Here is a 27,781-nt window from a genome sequence, read left to right as displayed (position 1 = left end):
GATGGTAGATCCATTGTTTTATTATGTCTATTAGCTTTATGGCAAGGAATTGGTTATGGAGATGGTGGATCCGCCGTTTCATTATGTTTATTAGCTTTAAGACAAGGAGTTGCCTATGGAGATGGTAGATCCACCGTTTCATTATGTTTATTACCTTTATGGCAAGGAGTTGGTTATAGAGGTGGTAGAGTCACCGTTTCATTATGTTTATTAGCTTTATGGAAAGGAATTTGTTTGGAATGTATCCATTTGACTTTTAACTTTTAGATTTATGTGCGATCTTCTGTGATTTTTCAACAAATATTATCAATAATTTTAGTGATATTTCGGAGCAGGAGTATTGGAGGTAGGATTTCCGTTAAATCAATTATATTTTCAGACTCAATGCAATAGTTGATATGCACACCCAAGGCAAAGTGGATGGTGTTCAGTCCAACAGATTGGGTTGACGATTCAACTGGGAAAGGAGAATAAAGATTGAGGTTCGAAAAGGGGATACATGCAGATATATTATTTTACGATTAGGACAATGCTTTAAGTATCTGTTCTGCAAAGTTACTGGGGATCAGTGGATTTGGCACCAGACTTTTGGAACCAGAAACCAGAACATTCCTTTGGTGGGAATGGGGCGAGCTTAGCAGTAGGTGGACCTATTTACCAAGGGAGGGGAGGGGGTTCAACGAATGGTTAAACATCAGGGACTCTGTTGATTCAAATTTTGAACCTCTGATTGAAAGAGATATCAGCATGAGTGAGTGTTGGGGCAAACAGTCTTTTTTGCAATAGTTTTTGAGTATACTACAACCTTGCTGCCCTTTGTTTGAATTTTACAGAAATATTGCTTTCTTTAACAAGTGGCTCTTTCTCTTAGGGGAGTCCTAATCAAGGTGTCTCTCTTGATTTAAACAGAACAGTGTGCTCGTTTAAGCCCATAGCTATTTAATGATAGAATTTTGTTAAGGTTCAAAGGATTTAGAAAGGTAATGGTGGGCATTTGGAAAATAATATATCCTATATTTTAATCTAGATAGCATATACAATTTGCAATTATCTAGTATAATTTTTTGGGGGCGCCCTCACTTGGTTTCAGCTTGTTTTTTTTTTTGTTTTTTTTTTCTTTTTTTAGGATACAAAGTCACCAAGCAATGCCCATAGCTATTTTAATGATAAAATTTTGTTAAGGTTGAAAGGATTTAGAAAGGTAATTGAGGGTATTTGGAAAAAAATAGATCCTTTATTTTAATCTAGATAACATATAAAATTTTTAATAGTCTAGTATAATTTTTGGGGACACCTTCACTTAGTTTCAGATTTTTTTTTTTTTAGGATACAAAGTCACCAAGCAATGCCCATAGCTATTTTAATGATAAAATTCTGTTAAGGTTGAAAGGATTTAGAAAGGTAATGGAGGGTATTTAGAAAAAAATAGATCCTTTATTTTAGTCTAGATAGCATATAAAATTTTTAATAGTCTAGTATAATTTTTTGGGGCACCTTCACTTAGTTTCAGATTGTTTTTTTTTTTAGGATACAAAGTCACCAAGCAATGCCCATAGCTATTTTAATGATAAAATTTTGTTAAGGTTCAAAGGATTTAGAAAGGTAATGGAGGGCATTTGGAAAAAAATAGATCCTACATTTTAATCTAGATAGCATATACAATTTTTAATAGTCTAGTATAATTTTTTTGGGGCACCCTCGCTTAGTTTCAGCTTGTTTTTTTTTAAGATTCAAAGTCACCGAGAAATGCCCATAGCTATTTTAATTATAAGAGCTTGTTAAGGTTTAAAGGATTTAGAAAAGTAATTGAGGGCATTTGGAAATAATAGATCCTGTATTTTAAACTAGATAGCATATACAATTTGCAATAGTCTAGTATAATTTTTGGGGGGGCACCCTCATTTAGTTTCAGCTTGTTTTCTTAGGATACAAAGTTACCGAGCAATACTAGATTCAAAAGGAGTTGATGTGTTCATGGCTAAACAGTTTGGAATCAGTCCTTGGAACTAAAATTCTATGGCCACTCTAATCTTTGGAGTAACCGAAGAAACCCTTTTAGTTATTTTATAAGCTAGTCTTACTTTGAACATTGACTGTTTATTGCAGATCATTTTTGAAAAGACCTCACGTTAATACCTGAAAATTCAAATTATTTCATTCAAAAACGGCTGTAAGGTCAAAGAGGTGAAAGTATCCTGTGAGTAGGGCAAACTTTGAAATATTCTCTTTGAGGAAAAGTTCGTCAACTTTATTAAAGCCTGGGGAAGGGGGTTACATGACATAATAATGATTTCGTCAACATTTTGCCACCAGTATTTTTTTTTCACGTAAATTGTGGGAATAGCTCTGTTCCATACGTATTCTGATGACAAAATGAAACTCATTTTAGGCTAAAACGATGCTAAAACGATTTAGGCTAAAGCAGTCTGAATTAAGTTTTTTTTTTTACTTTTATCACTTTTATTTATTTTTGAAAACTATTTTTCATAAAACTAATCTCTTTACAGAAGTTTTTTTTTAATTGATATTTTACTTAACTTTCAAATTAAATAGAGAAGAACAGAAACTTCTTGACAGGGGGCGTCGTTGGGGGGGGGGGGGCTCATACGGAATAAAAAAGCTCGAGATTCGCCATCACTTCTTGATATGTAATGCTGAAGTTTAAATATCTGATTTAAGTTCCTTGCGCAGACACTGGGCTTAAAAAATTTGAAAAAAGTTACGAGCTACATAGTGGGAATTTTCTGCCGATTAACTATTAAAAAAAATTAGAATTTTTTTTCCAACTGTCTTTTTCCTTCATGAATTGCAAAATTTATTATATATTGCCATCTACTATATTTTATTCTAGATGACTGATTTTGCGAAATGTGATTTTGAGGAAAAGATTAGCTAGTAAATAACTTGGAATACACTTAAACTTAGCAACCTTATTTCTACATAGCAAGAGCAAATATACTTAAAAGCTGAAGATTTGATTACTACTGTTGATACAGCTAAAATGGCAGTGAACATTCCATCGATAAGTCTTAATCAACGAAAGAAATCTTTTATTGGTGTTCAATCTCCACTTGGATATGTTGCTGGTGTTGGTAGAGGGTAGGCTATCCTTCTATCTTTTGTAGGCTGGGTTTTTATAAAAGTAATTAAGCTGCAGTGAAATTGATCTGGTAAATTGTTTTCTTGATTTGTCTGCTAGCTAAAAGTTTAACCTAGTAATGCAAAAATGTCTAAGGGCATCAGAGCTGATTGTCCTTCAGAAGGGGGTAGAGTGGAGGCAGATGTTTCAAAAGAACCTTCCAAGATTATCAATGAGGCTATTCATACAGTCCTAAAAGCTGTGGTAAAATTCTACTTTAGCTATTTTTGGTTGTCTTGGAAAGGGGTTAGGTTAAGTAACAAAACTTTCTGGGATGGGTCTACAGGCTAAAGTATGTCCCAGCAAGGTATTTTGAAGTACCTAATTCCACTCCCTCTAGAGGACCCTGAAATGTGCCTAGGCCTACATGACAGGTCTAGGCTACACCTATTGGAATTTTGACAAAACAACATTGTACCTTAATTTCCAGTTATCAGTTTCTTTGTTCTGAAAGTACAATTCCTGTTATTTGAGTAGAATTATAGGGGAATATATAACTGTTCGTATTATTGACTTACCAATAAAGTGAACATACCACTCAATCCCTTTTTTTATGGTCTTTATAAATATAATACTCACTTCTATTACAAATTCAAATTTAAGCACTTTTTGACCTAACCTAAACTAATCATATTATAAATAATTTTGGCACTGAGAAAATGTAGTATTATTTTGTTGAAAACAAGCAAGAAAATGTCATTGAGAAAACATAGTATTAGGCTATGCCTATTTTGTTGGAAATTAACTGATAACTTGTACTTTAATTAAAAATTCTTCACTTTAAGAGCTCAAAAAGTACTTAGATATGAATTTTCAATAGAAGTAATTATTTTATTTGTAAAGAGCATAAAAAAGGCTATTGAATAGTATGTTCACTTTATTGGTAGGCTATATCAATAATATGAACTGTTATATATTTATCAAATTTTAAGCCATATCAATGTTTTTATGTTGTTTTTTTTTTAATCTAGGAAATGTATTTGCATATCTTTAAAACCTTATAAGTTGCTATTGAGCAAAGTTGTGAAGCTAAAAACAATTTTCTTGTACTTCATTTAAGCAGAAAATCTATTTTGCAAGGTTTCATTGTTATGACATGTAGATTTTAAAGGTCAGGACCCTCTAGTGAGAGAAGAAGTAGAGGTAAGTACTTCAAAATACCTTCCTGGGACATACTCTAGCCTGTAGACCCATCTCTGAAAGTCATTTTTCTAACATAACCCCTTTCCAAGCTAGCCAAAAGTAGCTAAAGTAAAAATTTACCAAAATTTTATCCCTTAATTACTTTAATTTGCACTTTGGAGCAAAATTAAGGTCTGCATTGGATCTATTATGCTCTGTGTTTAGGATGCTAAAATTTTGTCACTGTGTTAGGGCCCAGTGACATGCTATAAGAGAAATCTTCTGGAGAGTATAACCCCAACCAGAAGATAGGTATGATTTGTGATGACCATTCTTAAGTGGTTTAAAGCTGACACAACCCCACAGCAGCAACTCTGGATAGAGTATGCTCAATGGTTAGGTATGACAGACAGTATCAGCCTCCTAACAAGACACTCTGGTGATGAGGTTGGCATCAGTGGTTAATTGATTAGGATTAAAAGTCCCAATCATATTTCCACCACTTGTGGCTCTGTTCTTTGTCAAGTCTAGACTTACAGGGTACAGCTGTGGGTGCAATCACAATTTGTGCTGGAAGAATGTTCTAGTTGTTGACAGCACTGCTGGAGAAGAAATGTTGCTACATTCATGTATTAACCTGACATTTTGACAGTTTATGTGAGTGCATGACCTATTGCATGTTGCTGGCTTGAATGTTTGGCTAAGAGGGGGTTGTTTGGTTGAGCATTATACTTGTGAGAAGTATTGTGTCAGGTACAGTAGCACCAGAAAAGGAGTGCTGTCAGCTGGAGTACTTGAGTCTCTTGTTGTAAGGGAGATCATGTAGGCCAGCTCTGCACTTTGTGGCATGCCTCTAAACTCCCTCATTTAGGCTAGTATCATTTTTCAGGCAGGGGAGGTGAGACATGCATCAAAATCTAATGTAGACCTGACTATAGCCTTAGAAAGACTTGCAGAAGCAGCTAGTTATAGTGCATTTAAGGAGACCAAGACTTGAGTGCACTTGAGACTGCTAACTTAACTACTTTCCAAGATAGCAAAAGCCCATCATCCAGAATTTTACTTCTGTTTTGCTAGTAGAAATAAAATTATATTATTTGATAAAATATAATGCCAAGTTCATATAGTCATCTATTCCACATTTGTGGATTCATTGCATTCAAGTCTAATAAACTAAACAATTTACAAATCTTTTAATTCTGCCATTTCTAAATATTATCAATAATTTGTGTGTGGGATTTGAAAAGCAAATAATGCAAATTATAAATTGCTCCTTGTTTTAACAAAATTGATAGAAAAGGAGTCAAGGTTAGCTGAGCTACACAGTAGCTGGACAGCTAATTACTAGTTCTGTAGATTTTCCAAAAGAGAGATTTTGAGAGAGGAAAAAATGGGTTTAATTTGAATAAGGCAGAGACAAGCATACTAAAAAGAAAGTCAATAACAAAACATTAATTAATAAAAAAATTCTGAATATTTTGATTCCACATCTGGGAGCCTTTGTTAATGGAAAAAAAAATAAAAACTTTGATCATCTAAAGACAAAGAACAACACAAACAAAAGAGGAAAAATGAACAAATAACTAAAAATCACATATTAATACAACATCCAAAATACAGCATAACTGTAATCACAGATAAGAATGCAAAAGTCTTTTGATACTTTTTGCTATACAATCTGATTGGCAAATGGGATCTATCAAAAATAAAATAAAATTTTTATTTGAACAAAACAAATCTCAGGTCACCACCCGTGATTACATTTATAGGTTAAAACCCTTGAACTATTTAGATATGGCAAACAGGTCAACAAATTTCATGCATTGTAAATTGAGTGATTTTTGTCACTTGCAAGTTTGGATGCTGTTCATTGACTTCTGCTAGCCTAGATTTTATAAGAGGCCTATAAATGTGAATAGTTTTGTCTGGTTAAACAATATATTATGATGAGGAAAATCAAATAAATCTTCTGCTATAGCTGATTCAAGCGTTTCTGGTTTTTGATTATAATTTCACAAACAGTCAGTGGCATTTTTGTGTTGCTGTAGTCTGTTTTCTAAATTTTGCTGTGTCCTTCCTACATAAAACTTATCACAAAAACCCAGAATTTTGTATACATTCTTTTGTATGTTTTTGGAACACAATCTTTCCCATTATTTAGTTACAAGCCAATAGTTTGTCAAGATTTAAATGGTGTTTTTATATTATGTTTGCTTAGTTCTCTTCTTAATGTCTTTGACAACTTTGGGACATACAACAAAGTTGTATAGTTTGTTTGTTGATTTGACCCATCATTTTCTAGTATTTTTGGTTCTTTTTACTTTTTTTCCATTTTTCAATTATTTGGGGAACCATCTTTTCATCCACCTATAAAAATATCCATCATGAAAATTAGCTCATTATTTATGTATTCTTGTGATACTAATTTTAATGCCCTATCAATTAAAGAAATAACTGCTCCCATTTTTACTTGGGTTAGGTTATTGGACATGAAAGACAAATAATGGTTGTTGTTGGTCAGTTTATGGTAAATTGAAAATATTAAATCATTATTTTTTCTATGAATCCAGATATCCAAAAACAGTAACTTATTCCCAGTTTCTTTTTCAATTGTAAAAATTAGCCTCCCTCCTAATTATTTTTTTTAATATTTTAGAAAACCTCAAATTTCTGAATCCCCATTGTTCCAAATAATTAAAATATCATACATGTATTTTCCATGGTTAAGTTTGTAATCTGAATCAATTGCCTTGCCTGATGCTCATTGTGGAATGTCCCATATTTTGACTTTATATGCTTGTTTGCCTCTGATTCTTGGCTAAATTATTGGTCTCATGTTTTAATTCTAAATTCTTGGTTCAACTTGCCTAAGACAAAATATATTTGCTAATTTTCAAATATATTTGCTCAACCCAGCATGATGAACATGTTGAACGTTCAACCATTAGAGTCAATCACAGATTCACTCTAGTTGGGCATTGTGGAGTGACATAATGGAAAATTTGCCATTATAATTGAAATTGTTAATTATAATGGAAGAATCCAGCATGCCAAGCTGGGGAGACCTCCAACAGATTGACTCTAGTTTGGCATTGTAGAGTAACATGAGAGGTGTAGCATAAGTGGAAGATGGTAACATTGGCAATGAATTAGGGGAAATACTGCCAGGTTTTTCTTCTCACTCAATTGGACTATCTGTCTTGGCTTTTTCTACAATTAGCCATGACTCGATGCCCACAACTATTCAATTTAATTAATGTACCATTAATTCATCCAAATATCTGTTTTCTTTTGTTTCAAGCACTGCAATTTATTTTTGGAATACATTTCATCATTAAAATTATTTTTGCATCATGTTATTCCTTCCTGCCTTTTTTTACATTATATTTTGATGTTCCCCCCTGGTCTTGTATTAGATAATTTGTTGAAATAAATATCTTATCATACATCCATTGGATTCCTTCAAGAGTAGAGGTGCAGCAATATGAAAAATTTATTACTACTACTCTTGGTAATAGAATGTATATCCCCCCCCCCCAGATAGCATTATTTTTAGAACTGAAAAATATCTTTACAATGTATTGGCCAATTTCCCATATTCCCAGCAAAAATGTAAGTGAGTTGTAAATTGTCTAGTTTGTTAGATTTGAATTTAATGTATCATCAGATATAGAATAGATGACTATATCAAATTCACATTGGACTGTAAATCAAATAATATGTTTGTATTTTAGTTCTACTGGCTAAAAAAAAGCACAATTCTAGATAGAGGCTTTTGCTATTTTGGAAAGTAGTTAAGTTAGTAGTCTCAAGACCAAAGGCCAGAAAAGAAAACACTGAGAAATGTGATAATTTATTATCTTAAGATTGACAAATATATGATTTATTATATTAAGATCTACAAAAAACGTGATGCATAACTGTATTTTAAGTTATGTTTTGTAGGCTTCTAAACTTTACAGTATATCATGTAAGGAGAAAAGATGATTTGATTTTTGTTTTCTTATTTAGCTCTTGTAGGTAAACATTGCAATTCCTGCATTGCTTATAAAAATAAACTGTATTCAAGAAACTCCTCATGAAATATATGATACTCATAATTCTCCTATGTTGAAAATAAATCTGTATACAGACTCTCTTTGTGGGAAGAGGCGAAAAGCAATAAATGAAATTTATTTATATATATGAGAAGCATATAGGGACATTTCTTTTGAAGCCTTGTCTGGGTTGGGAGGATGTTAAAAATAAAGATTTAAAGGAAATGTGAACTTCCTGGGAGAGTGTAAAGAGTGAGGCTTTGATTAGACTAGGTTGGAGGAGGAGCGTGCGTAGCTGTGTTGGCCTCAGGCGGCTTGGTGCTGCTGTGAGTTATTATTAGTAGTAGTAGTAACAGGAAGTCGGGATGTTACTATTAAAGCCAACCCGAAATAAGTCAATCAATGTGTTTAGGAGGTGTTCCACAGTGAAATTATAATTATTTAGTATGTCCATGCAAATGTTTATTTTTTTAATTCTTTTTGTTCTTTTCCCCTTTGCTTATATTTTTCTTTTAAGTGTATGTTTGTAGATGTTGTTTTTGTTGTCAAGATTAATTTATGTCAAAAAGAAAACTAAATAATTTCCCTCTTTTCTCCCTTTTAGTGTAAGTGTGTGGTGTGTTTGTGAGTGTATATTGTTTGTGAGTGTTTGTGAAGAGGCGAAAAGCAATTAATGAAATTTCTTTATGTATATGAAAAGTATATTGTGACATATAGTGACATTTTTTTTTTGAAGCAGCAGGAAGTCAGGTTGTTACTATTATAGATCTGCAAACCATTGTAAAACCTTTTAAGCTTGAACTCTCCCAGTTGAATGATGAGTTTGAACAGAAAAACATCAGTAACCAGATCATAACATTCATCCTTTGACCAAAGACCAATATTGATAACATTTATCAGCTTGTTTTATTAGCATGTTAAAAAAAAGTATCTGTATAGTATTTATTTTAGAATTCACAGTAGAATCCATGGACTTATAAATGAATCTTCTCAATATGATAAGATTACTTCTGTTATATAATACTGATAGTGACTTAATTATGCTCATTAATTTAATGATTGATTACATAATTTTAATACCCTTTTCATTGCTTAAACCTAAAAATAAGCAATTTTTAATAATAAATATTATCACTACTGCTCTCTCCTCACAAAATGCAAAACAACCTAAAGTCAACACAGCTGCTTATACTCCATGTCTAGTGCAATGTATTCAAAACTCTGCTCTTTACCCATCTTGGAAAAAGTGGGGTAGCAAAGTTGCAATACTACTTCGCCGTTTTAAAATTTGTTGGCATATTCTGTCTGAAATTACCATTTTTACAAATAAAAACACTTTTTGCTCAAAGAAAAGCTGTCAAAACACATGTTGTGCTGCTAAAGTGTTGGCAGCTTTTGTTATTCTGTCAAATTCTTCTATTGGCGGATTTGGAACTTTTTTCATACCTGCTCTTTACCCTCTCTCATTTAGTTCCAAATTCCTACCCCCTACCCTATTTGGTATAGGGCAACTCCTAATTCCTACTCTACTTGGGGACAAACCCCTTTCCGTTTGGCCTCAAATGAAATGGCCAAAAACCACATTGTTTAGCAATCTGTCATCCTTCATTTGTAAACGTGGTATAGTCTTCTTAACCTTGCTTTTATTATAACCCTAAAAACTGGGATCAAACTCTATTTTTGATGAAGCTTACTTTTTGACATATAGACTATCAAATGAGTACCAGAAATTGTCATTCTTCTAAACGTTTTTCCTTCTTAAAAAAAAGTCTGTTCTTTGGCCATTTTACATTGTCAATAATTAATAAGAACTAGCAGAAGATGTTTGAACATTGCCAAATGCATGTTTTTTTTTTTTTTTTTTTTTTTTTTTTTTTTTTTTTTTTTTTTTTTTTCTTACAATCTCACCAGTTTGTGCTCAAAATCCTAATTCTGTTTTATGAAGATTAATTCTTAAGATTGGAAGTAGAACCTCTTCACTGTTTTTAAAGCTTCCTATTTCTAAAAAAAATCGGCATTCAATATTTTTGGTCAAAAGTTTATATATTCTATTGTTTCTTTTCAGTGCCACTGGTTTTACAACAAGGTCAGATATTGGCCCTGCCAGAGAAACAAATGACGTCCCGTAAGTGTGTTGCTAATTATCTTGATCTTATTTTGTTGCTAATTACTTTATTGGGTTTGGTGTCTTCCTGGCCACTTTTTGGGGTTTTTGGTATTTTCACATCTAACACACTATGTTTGATGTTAATTATTTTAAATATTTTATTAAATAATATATTGAAAAGCATTGTATTCCCTCACCTCAAGTATCAGTTGAAATGACCCCATTCGCCCAAAATCGGTCAAATATTACCATATTCATATTGATTTCAGTTAGAAAGGAAGACATGAGAACATTGCAAGGATTAGGAAACTCAGGTTTAGCAGGATATCCAAGAGTTTGTCATGGAGTATATTACCAAAAGATATCTGACCTATTAAAAATTATGATCTTTGACCTATTAAAAATTATGATCTTTGACCTATTAAAAAATAAAAAATACTAGAGTTGCCACTTTAACGCCAACATCAATTTCAAATTGCATGGTTTTATCTGTGAAACTATTGCTTTTTCTGAAGCCTGTTTGCTCTTTTGGAAGGATGTTACTGGAACCCATTCAATCCTGGAGGGAATCATCTATTTCAGGACTTTAATGAGGGCAGGTAAGACAGAAATGGGCTGGTGAGAACTAGGGTTGTTAGAGGGTTTCAGAATAGGATATACAAAGACAATTTTCCAAACAGCTGGGAACATGTGGTGTTTCTCAATAAATTTTTGAAATTAAGGAAGGCAGCTACAATTGAGGAATTGTAGCTTTTCTGCATACAAGTCTTACTTTAGCACAATACTGTTTGCAGCGGATTGCTGTTAAAATGGACGAACTTTTTTGAGGTCTATTACGAGATATCTTTAAGGCCTAAATAGAAAGACCACACTCAACATTCTGCCAATTCTTAGGGCGTTTTGGCCTTTGTATGCTTTAGTTTCAGTTTTAAGTACGGTAGAATCACGTGTCTGTAACAATGTAGTCTTCAGATTGTTTTCAGTGGGATCAATCATGAAGATTTAGAAAAACAAAATAAGCCCCTCTTTGTTCAGGGTGTTCCAAAACAGTGACCAGTTCCCTTTTGAGTTGATTAAGGTTGCTATAAGGGCTAAGAGGCTTGGATGTATAACATGGCTGTTGTATGGATATTGGCAGAGCCATATGAGCTTATTGAAATTTGTTAACCCTTCAAATATGAACTTCATTATAATATTGCGAAGGACCAAGCTACTGGTTAATGGTCAGAAAGGTATAGGAAACGATAGTGAAATGGGCTTGAAAATTGAATAAGGTGTAAGGCCTGCTATCCAAAAAAAACTTAACCAAATAGTGTATACAGCTTCGTGTTGTGTTGCTTGTGGAAGTATGTGTACACAGAGGGCTAGGTGCTTTAGACTCAGCAAATATTACATCCCCTGAAAATTCAGAATCCTGTTAATCTTGAATTACATTTTCCTCCCTTACATTATTGATAAATCTAAAAAAAATACAGTATTTTAGCTAGCAAGGTTCAAGTCTATATCAATAATACCAAATCCCAATAGGTCTAATTTCGCATAAGCATGGAAAAATGTGAAATCAGGCTATATATAAAAATGTCAAGTTTTTTGTTGGTCAAATAATGAATAAAGTTTATATTTTAATTTGGGCCCATCCAAATTATTTTGCTATGGTGGCACTTTTTGAAATTTTGATCAGTCTCTACAGGTTTCACCCAGCGTAGTTTATTGGTCAAAAATAAAATATAGGGTGAACCCATGCCAACCAATGAAATTCATTCTTGTTTAGCATCTAGACTCGACAAACACAAGGTTTTAGCGGATATTTGATTGCAATATAATGAGCCGACGGCTTTTTGGTAAGCTAATGTTTTGAAGTGAGATTGAAAAAAAGAAAGAACTGAGGGATTAGGAGTGCCTGTCACCTGGTATTTTTTTTTACAAGTTTAGCTGTAAATCTGAAATACTTGTCTTAAAGTCAAATTGTCAGTTTTTCTCTGTCGCAGATGCTTGCGCAATATAGTAGACTCGGGTTGGCAAGTCATCTTTGGGAAGCTCTATTGCAGCAAGGAATATTTTCTTTTTGGCCCTCTTTTAAAGCTTTGGCTCGTTGCACCAAAAGGGCCATTAAATAGGTCGAGGGACATAAGATTGAGAATAGAGTTTGCAGTTGTTTTACTCACATTAGTCCCTTTAGAAGCTGTATTGCAGCAAGGAATATTTTCTTTTTGGCCCTCTTTTAAAGCTTTGGCTCGTTGCACCAAAAGGGCCATTAAATAGGTCGAGGGACATAAGATTGAGAATAGAGTTTGCAGTTGTTTTACTCACTTTAGTCCCTTTAGAAGCTCTATTGCAGCAAGGAATATTTTCTTTTTGGCCCTCTTTTAAAGCTTTGGCTCGTTGCACCAAAAGGGCCATTAAATAGGTCGAGGGACATAAGATTGAGAAGAGAGTTTGCAGTTGTTTTACTCACTTTAGTTCCTTTAGAAGCTCTATTGCAGCAAGGAATATTTTCTTTTTGGCCCTCTTTTAAAGCTTTGGCTCGTTGCACAAAAAGGGCCATTAAATAGGTCGAGGGACATAAGATTGAGAATAGAGTTTGCAGTTGTTTTACTCACTTTAGTTCCTTTAGAAGCTCTATTGCAGCAAGGAATATTTTCTTTTTGGCCCTCTTTTAAAGCTTTGGCTCGTTGTACTAAAGGGCCATTAATCAGGTCAAGGGACATAAGATTGAGAAGAGAATTTGCATTAGTTTTACTCGCTTTAGTCTCTTTAGAAGCTGGTATTAAAAATTTATGTCTCCCCGCCAATGCTGTAAGAAGTTAAGAATTTTTACAGAAGAGCCAAAAACCTTTATTTGTTTTTTTTTCTATGCCCACTTACATGCCAGGTCACTAGAAATAACCAAGAATCTAGTGTGTTTGATTTTCGGAATATTTTTCTGGTGTGCATTTTATAAATGGTTTATTTCAGGGATGATCGCCATGCTCCACCAGTAGGTAAACGAAAAAAGACAGACGAAGAGGAAGAAGAAGAAGATTTAAACGATTCGAATTATGACGAGGTAAGATATTTTTGGCATTGGAATCACAGAGTGGCATATATTTACATTTTTAGCATTAATCTTCATAATAGACATGATTCTAAAAATGACGCTATGAAACTTGAAAACAAATTAAAACAGATTTGGTAAAAATTAATTGGCCCGTGTGGGGATCGAACCCACGACCTTCGCGTTATTAGCACGACGCTCTAACCAACTGAGCTAACAGGCCTTAGGGAATGACTAACAATTTGAAATTGATAAATTTGCATTCTCCACATGAACCACCCAGGCTTAATATAGCTTACTGTAATGAATTGCAGTTGATTTTTGTCGCAAACTGTGTCAATTCATGGAAATGTATTGGGTGAGGAGGGGAAGGGCAAAATTTGTTCTTTAAAATCTAGAGGGAGAGCAAATTTGGCTGTTTTTCCAATTGTTTTATTAAATCACTGAAAAATATACTTTCAAAATCTAGGGGGTGGGTACCCCCTTTCCCCTCTCTCAGGCAATCAATTCAGTCAGGGACTGTCCAATTTGGTTTTTTACTTCTCATAGAAATTTATTTTTAATTTTCAAACTTTTTGGTGCTAATTGTGGATTTGAGCAAACCAAAATTATCTATCAACCAAGGCCATTATTTATACGACAGGGCCAGTTCTCAGGCACTCAATTCAGTCAGGGACTGTCCAAGTTGTTTTTTACTTCTCATAGAAATTTGTTTTTAATTTTCAAACTTTTTGGTGCTAATTCTGGATTTGAGCAAACCAAAATTATCTATCAGCCAAGGCCATTATTTATACGACAGGGCCAGTTATCTATCCTTGGCATCCTCGAGACTTGAATGATGCCATAAGTTAGGGGGATTGCTACTGAAGATGGTCTAAGTAAGTTAATAGATAAGTTACACCTGCTAACTTCAGAAAATGCAGGATTAGTAGCTTTCAACATATCAAAAATTTTAATATTCTAAAATAGGAAAACATGAAATTATTTACAGAGAAAAAGTATGCCTACGTCACATTGAATAGTAGCACTTCTTCGGGGGCTCGTATACGTAAATGAACTATGTTTACATTTGAATAAACGTAGTCAACGTTGTTATTCGTTTAGCTGTCCAAAAGGGTTTTAGCTAATACCTGGCTAGATAAGTATTTGTTTTTACCTTGTACTGATTATATCCAGGGGAGTTCGGGCTAGTCAGATAAGTCGGTTAAGGGAGGTTTGAACGCACTTTATATAACTTATTTTGAAATTAGTCCTCTTCAGTCGTGGACCCAGCAAGCCCGATCGTCAAAATTAGACCAGTATTAAAAGTACATGTATTGAAAGCAAATAGGCTCGGTTCAAAATGTATTGACTTATATGTATTATCGTGTTGTTGGAACGACGCTTGACTTCTTCTTTTTTCCTATCTTCTTTTTTTCTTATCTTCTCTTTTTTCGTTTTTTCCTATCTTTCATTTTTTCTTCTTTTTTTCCTATCTTTCATTTTTTCTTCTTTTTCTATCTTCCTTTTTTCTTCTTTTTCTCTATATTCCTTTTTTCTTTTCTTTCCTATCTTCCTTTTTTTCAGAAACTGGTAAGGGTCTAACACTCCTTTTCGAAAGTAAAACAGTTCAAAATAGGGATGATACCTTTTTATTGACAGTGAATAGATATTAAATTATTTAACTGGATATTTCGAACACATATACAGTGTTCATCATCAGCAGCAAAACTCAGCAGTAAAACATCAGCAGTAAAAGAGTTTTACTGCTGATGATGAACAGTGTATATGTGTTCGAAATATCCAGTTAAATAATTTTATATGTATTCACTGTCAATAAAAAGGTATCATCCCTATTTTGAACTGTTTTACTTTCGTCATGGAAAGGCAGTGTGGTCTTTGAAGTTATCTAACACTCCTTTTTTTTATGAAAAGTATGACCCTTATGCTGGATTTCAAGCTAAATCATCGTTTTTCTAAGAATAACAAAAAAGGAATGCAAACTTTGGAACAAAACTCTCGATATTTTAATTCGATTAGTTGCATAGCAGAAAGTGTAATTTCGGTGATAAAACAAAATCAGATCTTGTGATGGGGAGGCTTACGAAAGTAACTGTTGAACTGCCTTCTCAGTGGACCTCTCAGCCGCACCCTTAGATAGTGTTTTACCTCTATATAAATGGAGACGCTTACCAGCAAGGAACTGAATCCCTGAGGATTTGTAATTGAACCTAAGACCTGTGGTCGATTGGGGGAAGAGGGAAATGTAAGTGGAGGGAAAAGGCCTTCTTAATGCACTCTGTACAAGACCCGATGACCTACAGGCATGCCCCAACAGCTGAAAACCTTTTGCCAAGCTGTGGGCTAAATTGCGTGATGCTGTAGGATACGGCCGTGGAAAATACTCTCTAAGAGGACAACCGTGTGGAAAGTTTAAGATTCCCTGACATGGACATGAATAAAGCCTCTGTAAGTTTACAGGGATTTGCTCCAGTCAATCACTCAGGGATCCGCACTCTACATGGTAGGTTCTGAAAAAAAATAAAAATCTAAGTGTTCAGGTATGATTAGGTCTAGAACAATTTTTTACTTTAATGTCCTTAGTACTTTAATAATCTTTAAAGTAATTTATTTCAAAATTACAATTTTGTTAGAATGCTTGTGGAATGCAAGGACTGGGCACTGAGTTGGGCACAAAAAACGTGCAACGTCAACGTTACAAATTGTGAAACGCTCATGTGGTCATTTATTTTATTTTCATCTCATTTATTTCATTTTTTTATTTATTTCATTTCATTTATTTATTTTAATTTTTCATTTCATTTCATTTTTTCATATTTTTTTTATCATTTATCTCATTTATTTCATTTTTTATTTATTTCATTTCATTTATTTATTTTCATTTATCATTTCAATCAATCAATCAATCAATTTATTAATACTAAAAGAAAAACTATTACAAAAGTAAATCAGTTAATAGGCCCAAGAAGCTTTGCTTGTAATGGGCCACAGAGAACAAGAATAAAACACTTTTATAAAATATATACAAGAAAAAAAAACGAAAAAAAAAACAAAAAACAAAAAAACATTGGAACAATACAAGGACATTTAACAGATAGAAGATTTAGAAGGAGATTTAACATGTAGCTGAAAATGATTTTAAAAGAAGAGAAGTGACATACAAATTGGGATAGAATTAAAAAGAAAGACAAAAATTATTGAACTGGAAAGACCCGACGAAATAATGCCTTTGCAGAAAGAAAAAGAGGGACATCCGAAGGGATGGAGTTCCATAATAGAATTGACTGATATACTGGAGACCTCTGAGCTGCTGTAGAGGATCGTATTGGTAAAATAAATCGTCGAGAAGAATTACGCAAAGAAGAAAAGTACCTACCTGAGCCTGTCCTTGAGAAAAACTGCTGCAGGGTCGGTGGAAGAGTACCTAGAAAAGCAGAATGCGCTGAATAAAGAGTACTTTTACCTATAATATGATCCAGCGGAGCTATTCCAGTATCATTATAAAGATCAGAGGAAGGGTAAAGCCGAGGGAGAAGAAAAGTAGCCTTCACTGCCCTATTTTGGGCTCTTTGAAGTGAGCAGAGAAGAGATTTATTAGTATTGCCCCAGACAGAGCAACAATAAGAAAGGTAAGGATGAATAAAAGCATAATAAAGAGAAACCATAATATCAGGAGGAAGAAATGAATTAATCCGGTGCAACATTGAAGACTGGCGGAGGATTAAGGAACGGGTGTGAGTTATATGCGGTTTAAAAGAAAGAAAACAGTCAAGATACACACCAAGAAATTTCACCATAGTAGCTTGTGGTATAATATCATTCCCAAAAGTCAGGGTGATTGGCTCCTGTACGTCTCTCATACGGTAAGGGGTCCTAAAGTTGACAATGGAACTCTTTCGGCTGTTAAGAGCCATACCATTTGACCAGCACCAATCCTTTACTTTATCAAGAAGACCTTGAGCTATAGAAGTGGCAGATGGCAGGTCCACCGCAGCAATGAAAAAGTTACTGTCATCAGCAAAAAGAACAGGGTGAACATGGGGATGAAGACCATCAACAAGATCATTAATGTAGATTAGAAACAAAAGTGGTCCAAGCACAGAGCCTTGTGGGACACCTTTCAATACAGACAAAGTAGAGGAAGAAGTACAGTTAACCAAAACATACTGAGCTCTATCTGAGAGGTAGGACCTAAACCATTCTAGTGGGACTCCATCCACACCAAATAAGGATAGTTTAGACAGAAGAACATTGTGGTCAACCATATCAAAGGCCTTTGAAAAGTCAAGAAATAGACCCAAAACACACAAGCCCTTGTCCAGATTAACACGCACAAACTCTGTAGCATCAGTAAGTGCATGTAAGGTAGAGAATGAGGGACGAAAACCATACTGATGGTTAGTGATGAGAGAATTTCCATCAGTCAAATTAGTTCTAAATACAAATGAAGAGAGTCGACGATACACTACTTTTTCAACAACCTTTGAGATGACGGGAAGAAGAGAAATGGGTCTGTAGTTTTAAATTAGAGACGAATCACCTTTTTTGTGCAAAGGTATAACAGTAGCAACTTTAAATGAATGAGGGAAAATACCAGAAGAAAGAGAGAGGTTAGTTATGTGTGAAATCGAATGAGAAACAAACTGACTAATTTTTTTAAGGACATTATTACTCAAACCAAAACTATCAACTGAACGACTGCTAGGAAGTTGAGAAATAATACTAGCAATCTCAGTAGAACTACATGGGGAAAGGAAAAAAGACTTCTCTGCCAAGGGAAAACAACTTACTCTACTCGGGGGTGGAATTAGAACTGAAGGAAGTGTGGTGAAATACGAATTGAAGGCACTCGCTGAGGATTTTCTGTCCACAACAGATCCATCAGCATTTCTATAAAGACATGGGGAGACATTTCATTTCATTTATTTCTTTTTTTCATATTTTTTTATCATTTATCTCATTTATTTTCCTCTTGTCTCATTCAAATTACTGTTTTTTACACTTCGTTCAGAATTTCTATCTCTATTCTAGTTTTCTGGGTATGGAGGTTCACTCTTCAACAAAGATCCCTATGACAAAGACGATGAAGAAGCTGATGCCATCTATGAAGCTATTGACAATAGGCAAGATGAAAAACGCAAAGATAGACGTGAAAAGAGGAGCAAAGGTATATAATAACTATCACAAATATAAAAGAAATGTCTCCAGAACTTTGTAGTCTTAAGGCCGGGCCATCACAAAGTTGCATTACGTAAAGCAATAAGAAAATCCTGAAGGGAACTATTGCTTCTCTTGTGTGCTAAATTCAAATTATAAAAAATGGTAAACACACTTAGCTTTATATATTTTAGAGCGGGCGTCTCCAAGCTTTCTAGACTCGAGGCGATCAAAATTGATCAAAATACTTAGCTTTAGGTTTTTTTTTCTTTTTTTTTAGCTTTAGATATTAGGAGCAGGTGTCTCCAAGCTTTCCAGGCTTGAAGATGGTTCATCAAAAGTTTTATTAAGGGCAACTTCTTTTGGAAACTATTGCTTTTCTAAACCTCTAAATTAGGATTAAAAAATCGACCAAACTAAGTAGCTTTAGACTCTTTTCTTTAATACAGGTACAAACCTTCCAGACTTAAGGCTGGGTGATGTACAAATTTCTATTTTGAAAAGTTGCAAGAAGATTCTTGAGGGAATTATGCTTCTCTAACTACTGAATTTGGATCAGAAAAATTAGTAAAAATATTTATATTTATATATATTTCTTTTGCTTTGGATATATTATTACACGTGTCTCCAAAGTTTCTAGACTCAAGGCCGGGCCATCACAGAGTTCTATTAAGAAAAGCTATCAGAAAATTCTTTAGGGAACTATTGCTTGCTAAACTGTTGAATTTAGATTTGAAACAGCGGCCAAACTACGTAGTTTAATGCTTTTTAAGGCTCTTTTTAGCTTTAGATATTGTAAAGTATCTCCAAACCATCTAGACTTGCTGATGGGTCAACTCAAAGTTTTAGTAAGAAAGGCTATCAAAATATCTTTAAGGAAACTATTGCTTTCCCAATGAATTCAGACTAGAAAAATAGGTCAAACTACTTAGCTTAATGTTTTTTTTTGTTCTGTTTTTTTTATTATTATTTTTATCATTGTATAATGGCTATAAGAAAAGTATTTTGATTGGTAAATAAGCGAAACTCTGATAGGGGCCTGGATCTGGGGTTGGATTTGAAATATTTGAAAGAGCCAATCCATTCAAAAATTTATTTATTTACTTAGCCATATGTATTGCAAGTATTGTTAAATAACTTTTGGTGTCTCACTAGGTCAAGTTTGTACTCGAGGGGTGGGGCATATTCTTTTACTCTCTTACCCTGAATTTGATAAAAAAAAAAGTTTATTTTTCTTAATGTATAGTTGTTTTAAAAAGAACAGTTGGAGAGCTTTCGAAACAAAATATAGACAGTAGGTCTGGTCCAAGCATTTTGAAATGTTTGGAATATTGTATTTAAATGTATATTTTATTTAGCCGAGCTTGAGCAGTACCGACAAGAGCGTCCTAAAATTCAGCAGCAGTTTAGCGATTTGAAACGTCAGCTCCAAGAGGTCAGTGAAGATGAGTGGAAAACCATACCGGATGTGGGCGACGCTCGAAATCGTCGACAAAGAAATCCAATGGCAGAGAAGATGACGCCTATACCTGACTCAGTTTTAGCCCGAAGTATGGGTGGCACTTTTTCAACGACCCTTGACCCAAAGAGTGGATTGGCTTCTGCAATTCCAGGAAATTTGTCTGCTGTACCAGGTAACTTTTTTTAGCATGTTACTACTACAAACAGCTCAATGCAGCAGACCTCTCGTGGACAGCAGAGCTGCGCATGCTTCTCTTCCACCTCAATCTTTTACACCCCATTCAAAAACTACCTGCTTTTTGTTTAGCCACGGAGGGGTGGCTAGTAAACACGGTTGTTGGTAACTCATCATCCTCTTTCTTTAAAACATGATCTACCTATCATAAGATTTATGTTCTCAGTGTAATCCTTTGGTTTGTTATTTTTCTGTAGTTCTACGGTTTGACAGTTTAACGTAAGACGATAATTTTACTGTCTTTCGATAGTGTCATTTGATAGTATCCTTTACTACCATTATACCATTATATTTTAAGAATATGGTTTGAATTTTTATCCTAAAAAGCGTTGAAAGACATGCAAAAATGGGGAACTTTCTTATTTCGAATCAAATTTAGATTTTTCGCTAAGAAAGAGTCTGATCTGTTTTTGGGAAACCACTGAATATAATGGTAGCTTTTTTTATTATAACAGTAGAAGTCAATATCAATAGAAGTAATACTAAACGCAGCAGTAACAATCGTATTAGCAGTAGTGTGCACATATTGCCTATTGGTGAGATGATCTTCCTCTTTAAGCATTCTCTGTAAGTTCCAACTTAATACCCAAGTCAAATCTTGAGATACGCTATTTTAACAATTTGCATGCACATACCGGCTTTTGATTTAGCTCGAATTTTCCCTCAATACTGTAAATAGAGTAGTCTGATAGTAGTAGTGATGGAAGTTGTAGTTGTATTGGTAGCATACGAATATTGCCTTTTTAATCCTATTCCTTGTTATTTCCCGAAATTTCCAAATTAATATACTCAGGTATTTCTCAGTTACGCCCTTTTGACAATCCTTATACACATAAAATGTTTTGATTTACTTCTACACTCCCCTCAACATTCTCTGAAAGGCTCAACTGAATTTCCTTCGTCTTCTTGGAAAGTAAAGTTTAAACATGCATACCTTTCTCAATAACATATGTGAGAAAGGACCTTTCAACAAGACTGAACAAAATAGATCTCTTAAAATTTCGATCGGATATGTTTTGGAGAATGATAGGCTTGGGGGGGGGGGGGGGTGCTGATTGTCCTCCATTCATTTTTGACTCTTAAAAAGGGCACTAAAAATTCCGACTTCTAATCAAACGAATTCTGTCTGATCCAAAGCTCATACGACCACCCGTTCAATAAAAACCTAATATGCCCCGGGGCATAGCATACAACCCTTGCCCATGGGCTCTAGGGGTTTATGTTCACCCTAAAGATACTGTCATATGTTTGAACTATTGGTAACAAATTGTTTACTTTACAATTTCAATTGAATGCGTTTTGTGAAAAGAAGATGTCAAGGAGGGGGGCTAGTTGCTCTCCGTCATGTTTGACTCTTAAAAGGGAACTAAAACTATACATTTCGAATTAAATGAAGCTCCTCTAAAATTGAACGATCACCAGGCAGCGCTGATAGCACTGCCTGTGGTAACTCTTTATAATGCAGTTTTTAATGCTGATTACGAATCTGAAAGCTGTTTCTATATCATCTCGGGTTTTCAAGATATTGCCAAGACATATTTTTAAGCCCCTTTCGTTGGATGAAAACATACAAATGGTTATTGTCAGATATTTCAAAAACGGTGAGAACTAGAGACAGGAGACAAAAATTGAGCTAGAGAGCTCAATTTTTAACCCACTTTTTATTTATTTATTTTTATGTGACAGAATTAAATTAAACTTAATTTGCTATTTAATCCAACATTATTTTCGTCAAACCAAGATTTTTCTGTATAATTAATAATACTCCCATGTTGCTTTAACGGATCGCTATTTAAATATTTAAGGATATCATAGACACTAACTAACGCTGTTCTAAGGAATTGTTATTAGTCTTTTTTTATATGTACAGAACATCCCTTAAATAGGAATAAAGGAAAGGAAAAAAGAATCCCGTGCAAAAAAAACAATTCTCCTTGTTTTTCATGGCCGTCCCAACCGAGCGGCTAGCGCACAAGGCTTGAAATCCTGTGTCTATGAGGAGGGAGGTTCGAATCCTAGTGTTGCTGGTTATTTTGCTTGGAACGGGAGTCGATTCAGCGGTATGATCCTATGAGCTAAGCTAAGAGTTGGCCCAGCTCCAAATGGGGTACCTGGAGAAATCTGGGGGGGGGGAACACGGGAAGCGTCGGATGATTTGCCCCCAACAACGCATTGCACTCCCGGCTGAAGGCAGAGAGTCAGGAGATCAGTACCTGCGCCATGTAGACCATTGGCCAGCATATTTTACTATCATTTTACTATCAGGATTTTAATACCAGGAAGCTATATGAAAGGCACCATTTTGAATCACCTTTAAATGAAGAACATTTCTCACTAGATTTTTCTTTTTTTCAAAACACTTTTTTAAAGTTTTGGTAACTATATGTGCTAGCTGGATCATTATAAGATAATAGCTTAGTGTCTCAACCATGACATACCTTAGATGATGGTTTACACTGAGACTATAAACCATCTTGTGCTTTTATGTTTATGTGCTTATCCATATAGGAATCTAGTAATACAGTGTCTTTGGGAAACAGAATGAATACCCTATTTTTTTAAACTTAAATCTTATTCTTGGGCTGTTTAACACCATCCAGGGGTGTTGATTTCAGACGAATTGGAGAGGCTACAAACGCTTTTCATCCCTGTTTGGTTTAACCTAAGTTGTACTTTGAACCCTGATTCTAGGTAGTTTAACTCCATCTTGTGCTTTTAGGACACTTTTGCTAATGTGCACATCCATATGAGGAATCTAGTAATGCAGTGTCTTGGGGAAACAGATTGAATACCCTATTTTTTTAAATCTTAAATCTTATTCTTGGGTAGTTTAACACCATCCAGTGATTTAACTTCGGACGAATTGGAGAGGCTACAAAGCTTTTTAAACCCTGTTGGTTTTAACTTTCCGTTGTAACTTAAACCCTGATTTTAGGTAGCCTCTCCATCTTGCGAAGTTGATTTGCAAGAAATTGGAGAGGCTAGAAACCCTGTCTTACGTATATTAAAGTTATACCTTAAAACCTGTTTTGACCTCATGTGATGAACTTATTTTCGACAAATTGGAGAGTCTAGAAACTCTGTTTAACATTATACGTTAAACCCTGTTTTCTGGTAGTCTAATTCCACCTGGTGAACTTGGTTTTTCACAAATCGGAGAGGGTAGGAACCTCTTAAATTAATCTTAAGTTAACTTTGTACCTTAATCTCTGTTTTAGGTTGTTTAACACCTGCTGAACTTTGTTTGCGACAAATTGGAGGGACTAGAAACCCTGTTTAACCTAAATTAATGTTGTACCTTTAACCCTGTTTTAAGGTAGTTTATCACCATCTTGTGAACTTGATTTGCGACAAATCGGAGAGGCTAGAAATTCTTTTAGACCCTGCTTAACTTAACGTTATAACTTAAACCCTATTTTCAGGTAATTTAACACCATCTGGTGAACTTGATTTGCGACGAATTGGAGAGGCTAGAAATACACTGATGGACATCAAACTAACTCAGGTGTCAGATTCAGTGACAGGTCAAACCGTCGTTGATCCTAAAGGCTACCTCACAGATCTTCAATCTATGATACCTCAATATGGAGGTGATATCAAGTAAGCAAAATAGTTTTAGTGATGGTATAGACTTACACCATTTGTCTGATTATAATAATTACTAAGTTATTAGAAAAGAATTAATTTAAAATGTATAAAACAGAGCAATTGTCAGAATTTTTATTATTATTATAAGCTGTAAGCCAGGGGCGCTAACTCACAGAAATGTTGGGATGAGTGGAGGAGTAAAGATTTTTTTTTTTTTACAAAGGTACAAAAAAACTGTTTTCTTTTTAAATTTAAGACAAGGAAGGGAAGTTCTTTAAATTTTTCAACAAAAATACAAAAAAATGCTCGTTACCTAAAATATAGAGGGACAATTGCCCCCCCCCCCTTGCCCTGTCCAATGCGTGTTTCTGGCTTAAGGTGTCAGCTGGATGTTTTAATGCCTGGTTTTCTTGGTAGCATAAAATAATGTCTTAAAAACAGTAAAATATTTCCTGTTATACATTCTTACAAAAATATTCTTTACAAAAAAAAAAAAAAAAAAAAAAAAAAAAAATCTGCACGCCTAAAGTAGTCATATCGATTTTTCTCAACAGGTGTAACTTTTACCCGAAAGGAATATAGTTTTTTAATATATTTAACCATTTTATTTTTATATTTAAAATAATTTGTTAAAACAATTTAATTAATTTCTAAAAATATTTTGAAAAATATAATATTTGTTATTTTTTTAATATTAAAAGAAAATATATTGAATATTTAATTTTTAATCTCAGTATTTTATTTTTGGCGGACAGAAAAAAGCTTAATTCGAGAAAAAAATATCCCTGAGATTGAGTGTGCGATCCATCTGGACTAGCGGACTTGGGAGGGGTATGAGTGTGTAACTTTTTTTTTAGTTTTGCTGCTGTATAAATTCCATATAGATGGGTTTTTTTGTGGATTCGATTTCGTTTTAGACAAGATAAGACATCTGTTCTTTTAAAAAGGTCTATCGCGAGCCCTTAAGGACCGAATTCGTATTTTGGAGTCAAAATGAGAAAAAATCACAACAAGAAAGAAAAAAGAGCAACCACAAAATATAAGCAAAAACAGGCCTATCATAGGCATGTAAAGAGCGATGTGTGCACAATTTTTTTTTTCAGACTAGGACACTTTGTATTGAAGGAAATGTAGAAACTTCAAAGGGGCTCATTCGATTGGAAATTGAAAGGGCTAGTGCCTTTTTTCATAGTCAAAAGTGATTGGGGGCAACTAACCCCCCCCCCACGCCCATCAATTCCTGAAACACATCCAATCAAAGTTTTGAGATGGTCCAGGAATTATGTCTTCGAGGATGACACCTTCCCCCCTACAACCCTCAGGGCAAGGGTTGTAGGTTATGCCCTGGGAGAATATAAGGTTTTTTTTCGAAAGGGTGGTCGTAGGAACTTCGAGGGGAGTCATTGAATTGGTAATAAGAGTTTCGAGTGCCCTTTAAGATTCAAAGTGATCGGAGGGCAGATGACCGCCGCATTCACACACACCTCATATTTTCCCGAAATGCGTCTGATAAAAATTTTACGATGGCCATTTGTTGTCGTAGAAATTTCGAAAAAGGCTCATTCGATTGGAAATAGAAGAGACTAGTGCCCCTTTTAGTAGTCTAAAGTGATTAGGGGGGAACTAACCTCCCTCACACGTCCACCATTTCTCCAAGTTCATCCAATCAAAATTTAGATATAACCGTTTTGTTCAGCGTAGTTAAAAGGTCAGGAAATTATGGCTTTGAGGGTGACAATCCTCCGCCGCCCTCGGGGCAAAGGTCGTAATTTTGCCCTGGGGACATATAAGGTTTTTAAAGAAAGGGTAGTCGTGTAAACTTCAGAGAGGCTCACTGGATTGGTAATCAGAAGTTTTACTACCCTTTTTAAGATTCAAAGTGGTCGGAGGGAGGATACACCCCCCCACCACCACCACAGATCGTATTTTTCCAAAATACATCTGATAGAAATTTTGAACCGGTCATTTGCTGTCATAGAAACTTCAAAAAAGGCTCATTGGATTGGAAATTGAAAATACCTTTTAATAGTCAAAATTGATTGGAGGGTAACAAGTCTCTAGGCGGGCTTGCTATTCCAAAAGCTAACACACAAGTATTTGTCCAATAAGAGAGTCATAATCACTCCCGAGATTTGCCCGTGTCAATTAACCAAACACTTGGAAGACTATAGGTCTCGTTCGCCTGCTAGTCCAGAGGACTTGTTGGTCATGTGTCAATCCTTTGACACGGTATTCCATTTTTAGACTACAAGCGGCCCAGCCTATTAGGTTTAGGTCACTTGTTCGCCTGTGAATTGAAGCAAATTCAGTCACCCATTTTGCATACAAGTCCAGTGGATATTGTTCGTCCCGGGTCGACCCAAAATCAATCTGAACTTTCATCCCTTAGTTCTATGACTATCTGCCTTAGTTTTGCCCCAGGGAAGATGTGTGGAAGGATGAATGATACTTATGTATCAACAGGTGAAATAAAATCATTTTTAAACAATCCTAAAAAGGGCTTATGCCAGATTTGCCTCTCATTCATTCGGACTATCTGTCTTAGTTTTTTCTACAATTAAACCATGGCTTGATGCCCGCAATTACTTGATTTTAATTCCAATTTGACGGACTCGGTCTCGCCCGTGACCTTGTTTGTATGGGGACACAACCCCCCCCCCCCCACACACACACAGCCCTCAAGGCAAGGGTTGTAAGTTATGCCCTGGTGGCATATAAGCTTTATGTAGAAAAAGTGATCGTATAAACTTCGGGGAGGGCTCATTAGATTGGTAATCAGAAGTTCTAGTTCTATTTTAAAGATTCAGAGTGATCGGAGGGCAGATACCCTAACCCCACCCCCTCCGACACCTTGTATTTTCCCGAAATGTATCTGATGAAAAATTTTGAGGTGGCCATTTGCTGTCGTAGAAACTTTGAAAAATGCTCATTCGATTGGAAATTGAAAGGGCTAGTGCCCTTTTTATTAGTCAAAAGTGATTGGAGGGAAACAATCCCCCCCACGCCCATAAGGTTTTTTATAGAAAGGATGGTCGTAGAAACTTTGGAGGGGGCTCATGGGGTTGGTAATCAGAATTTCTAGCGCCTTTTCTAAGATTCAAAGTGATCAGAGGGCAGATGATCCCATCTCCCCACAAACACACCTCGTATTTTTTCGAAATACATCTGATAGAAATTTTGAAATGGCCATTTGTTGCTGTAAAAACTCCACTAAAGGCTCATTCGATCGGAAATCGAAAGGGGTAGTGCCCTTTTTATTAGTCAAAAGTGATTGGAGGGCAACAAGCCCCCCTCCTCACGCCCATAAACTCTAATAAAATTTTTTGGATAGCCATTTTGTTCTGCTTAGTTGAAAGGTCTGGAAATTATGTCTTTGAGGATGACAGCACAACCCTCTCCCCACAGCCCTCAGCGCAAGGGTTGTAAGCTCTGCTCCAAGTGCATGTAAGGTTTTTATGAAAAGGGTAGTCATAAAAACTCTGGAATGGGCTTATTTGATTGGAAATCAGACGTTATAGTCGCCTTTTTATGAGTCAAAGTGATCGTAGGGCAGCCCCCCCCCCACGTCGTGCTTTTCGCAAATGTATCCGGTAAAGTTTTGAGGTAGCTACTCTTTTCCGGAAAAGCATTCAATTGAAATTATGAGATAGCCATTTTGTTACCAATTGTCCAAAAATCATATAACAATGTCTTTAGGGTAGGTACAATCCGCCAAAAGCCCATGGGAAGGGTTGTAAGCTATTCCCCGGGTCATATAAGGTTTTTTATGGAACGGTTGGTCGTATAAGCTTTGGATCGGATGGAGCTCATTTGATTGGAAGTCGGAAATTTTAATGCCCTTTATAAGTGTCAAAACAAATGGCGGGCAGTCAGCCCGCCCCCAAGCCTATCATTACCCAAA

At 35.0% G+C, this 27,781-nt stretch overlaps 1 protein-coding gene and 1 non-coding gene across 2 annotated transcripts in view; one reads left to right on the top strand and one right to left on the bottom strand.

Annotated features, from left to right (window-relative positions):
- Positions 1–2,866: 2,866 nt before the first annotated feature.
- Positions 2,867–27,781, top strand: part of LOC136036454 (pre-mRNA-processing factor 6-like) — a 91,123-nt gene continuing 66,208 nt past the window's right edge. Inside the window, exons 1-6 of the mRNA XM_065718693.1 lie at positions 2,867–3,099; positions 10,364–10,423; positions 13,361–13,451; positions 18,471–18,606; positions 19,955–20,230; positions 23,715–23,892. Of these exons, the coding sequence (XP_065574765.1) occupies positions 3,002–3,099; positions 10,364–10,423; positions 13,361–13,451; positions 18,471–18,606; positions 19,955–20,230; positions 23,715–23,892 (839 nt within the window). The 5' untranslated portion in view covers positions 2,867–3,001. The remainder of the gene's footprint in view (positions 3,100–10,363; positions 10,424–13,360; positions 13,452–18,470; positions 18,607–19,954; positions 20,231–23,714; positions 23,893–27,781) is intronic.
- Positions 13,589–13,662, bottom strand: Trnai-aau (transfer RNA isoleucine (anticodon AAU)). Its single transcript has one exon. It is a non-coding gene; the product is annotated as a tRNA-Ile (tRNA).

This window comes from Artemia franciscana, chromosome 15, assembly GCF_032884065.1.
Source record: "Artemia franciscana chromosome 15, ASM3288406v1, whole genome shotgun sequence".
NCBI classification, from domain to species: domain Eukaryota; kingdom Metazoa; phylum Arthropoda; class Branchiopoda; order Anostraca; family Artemiidae; genus Artemia; species Artemia franciscana.
This window is presented reverse-complemented; position numbering and strand designations above follow the sequence as displayed.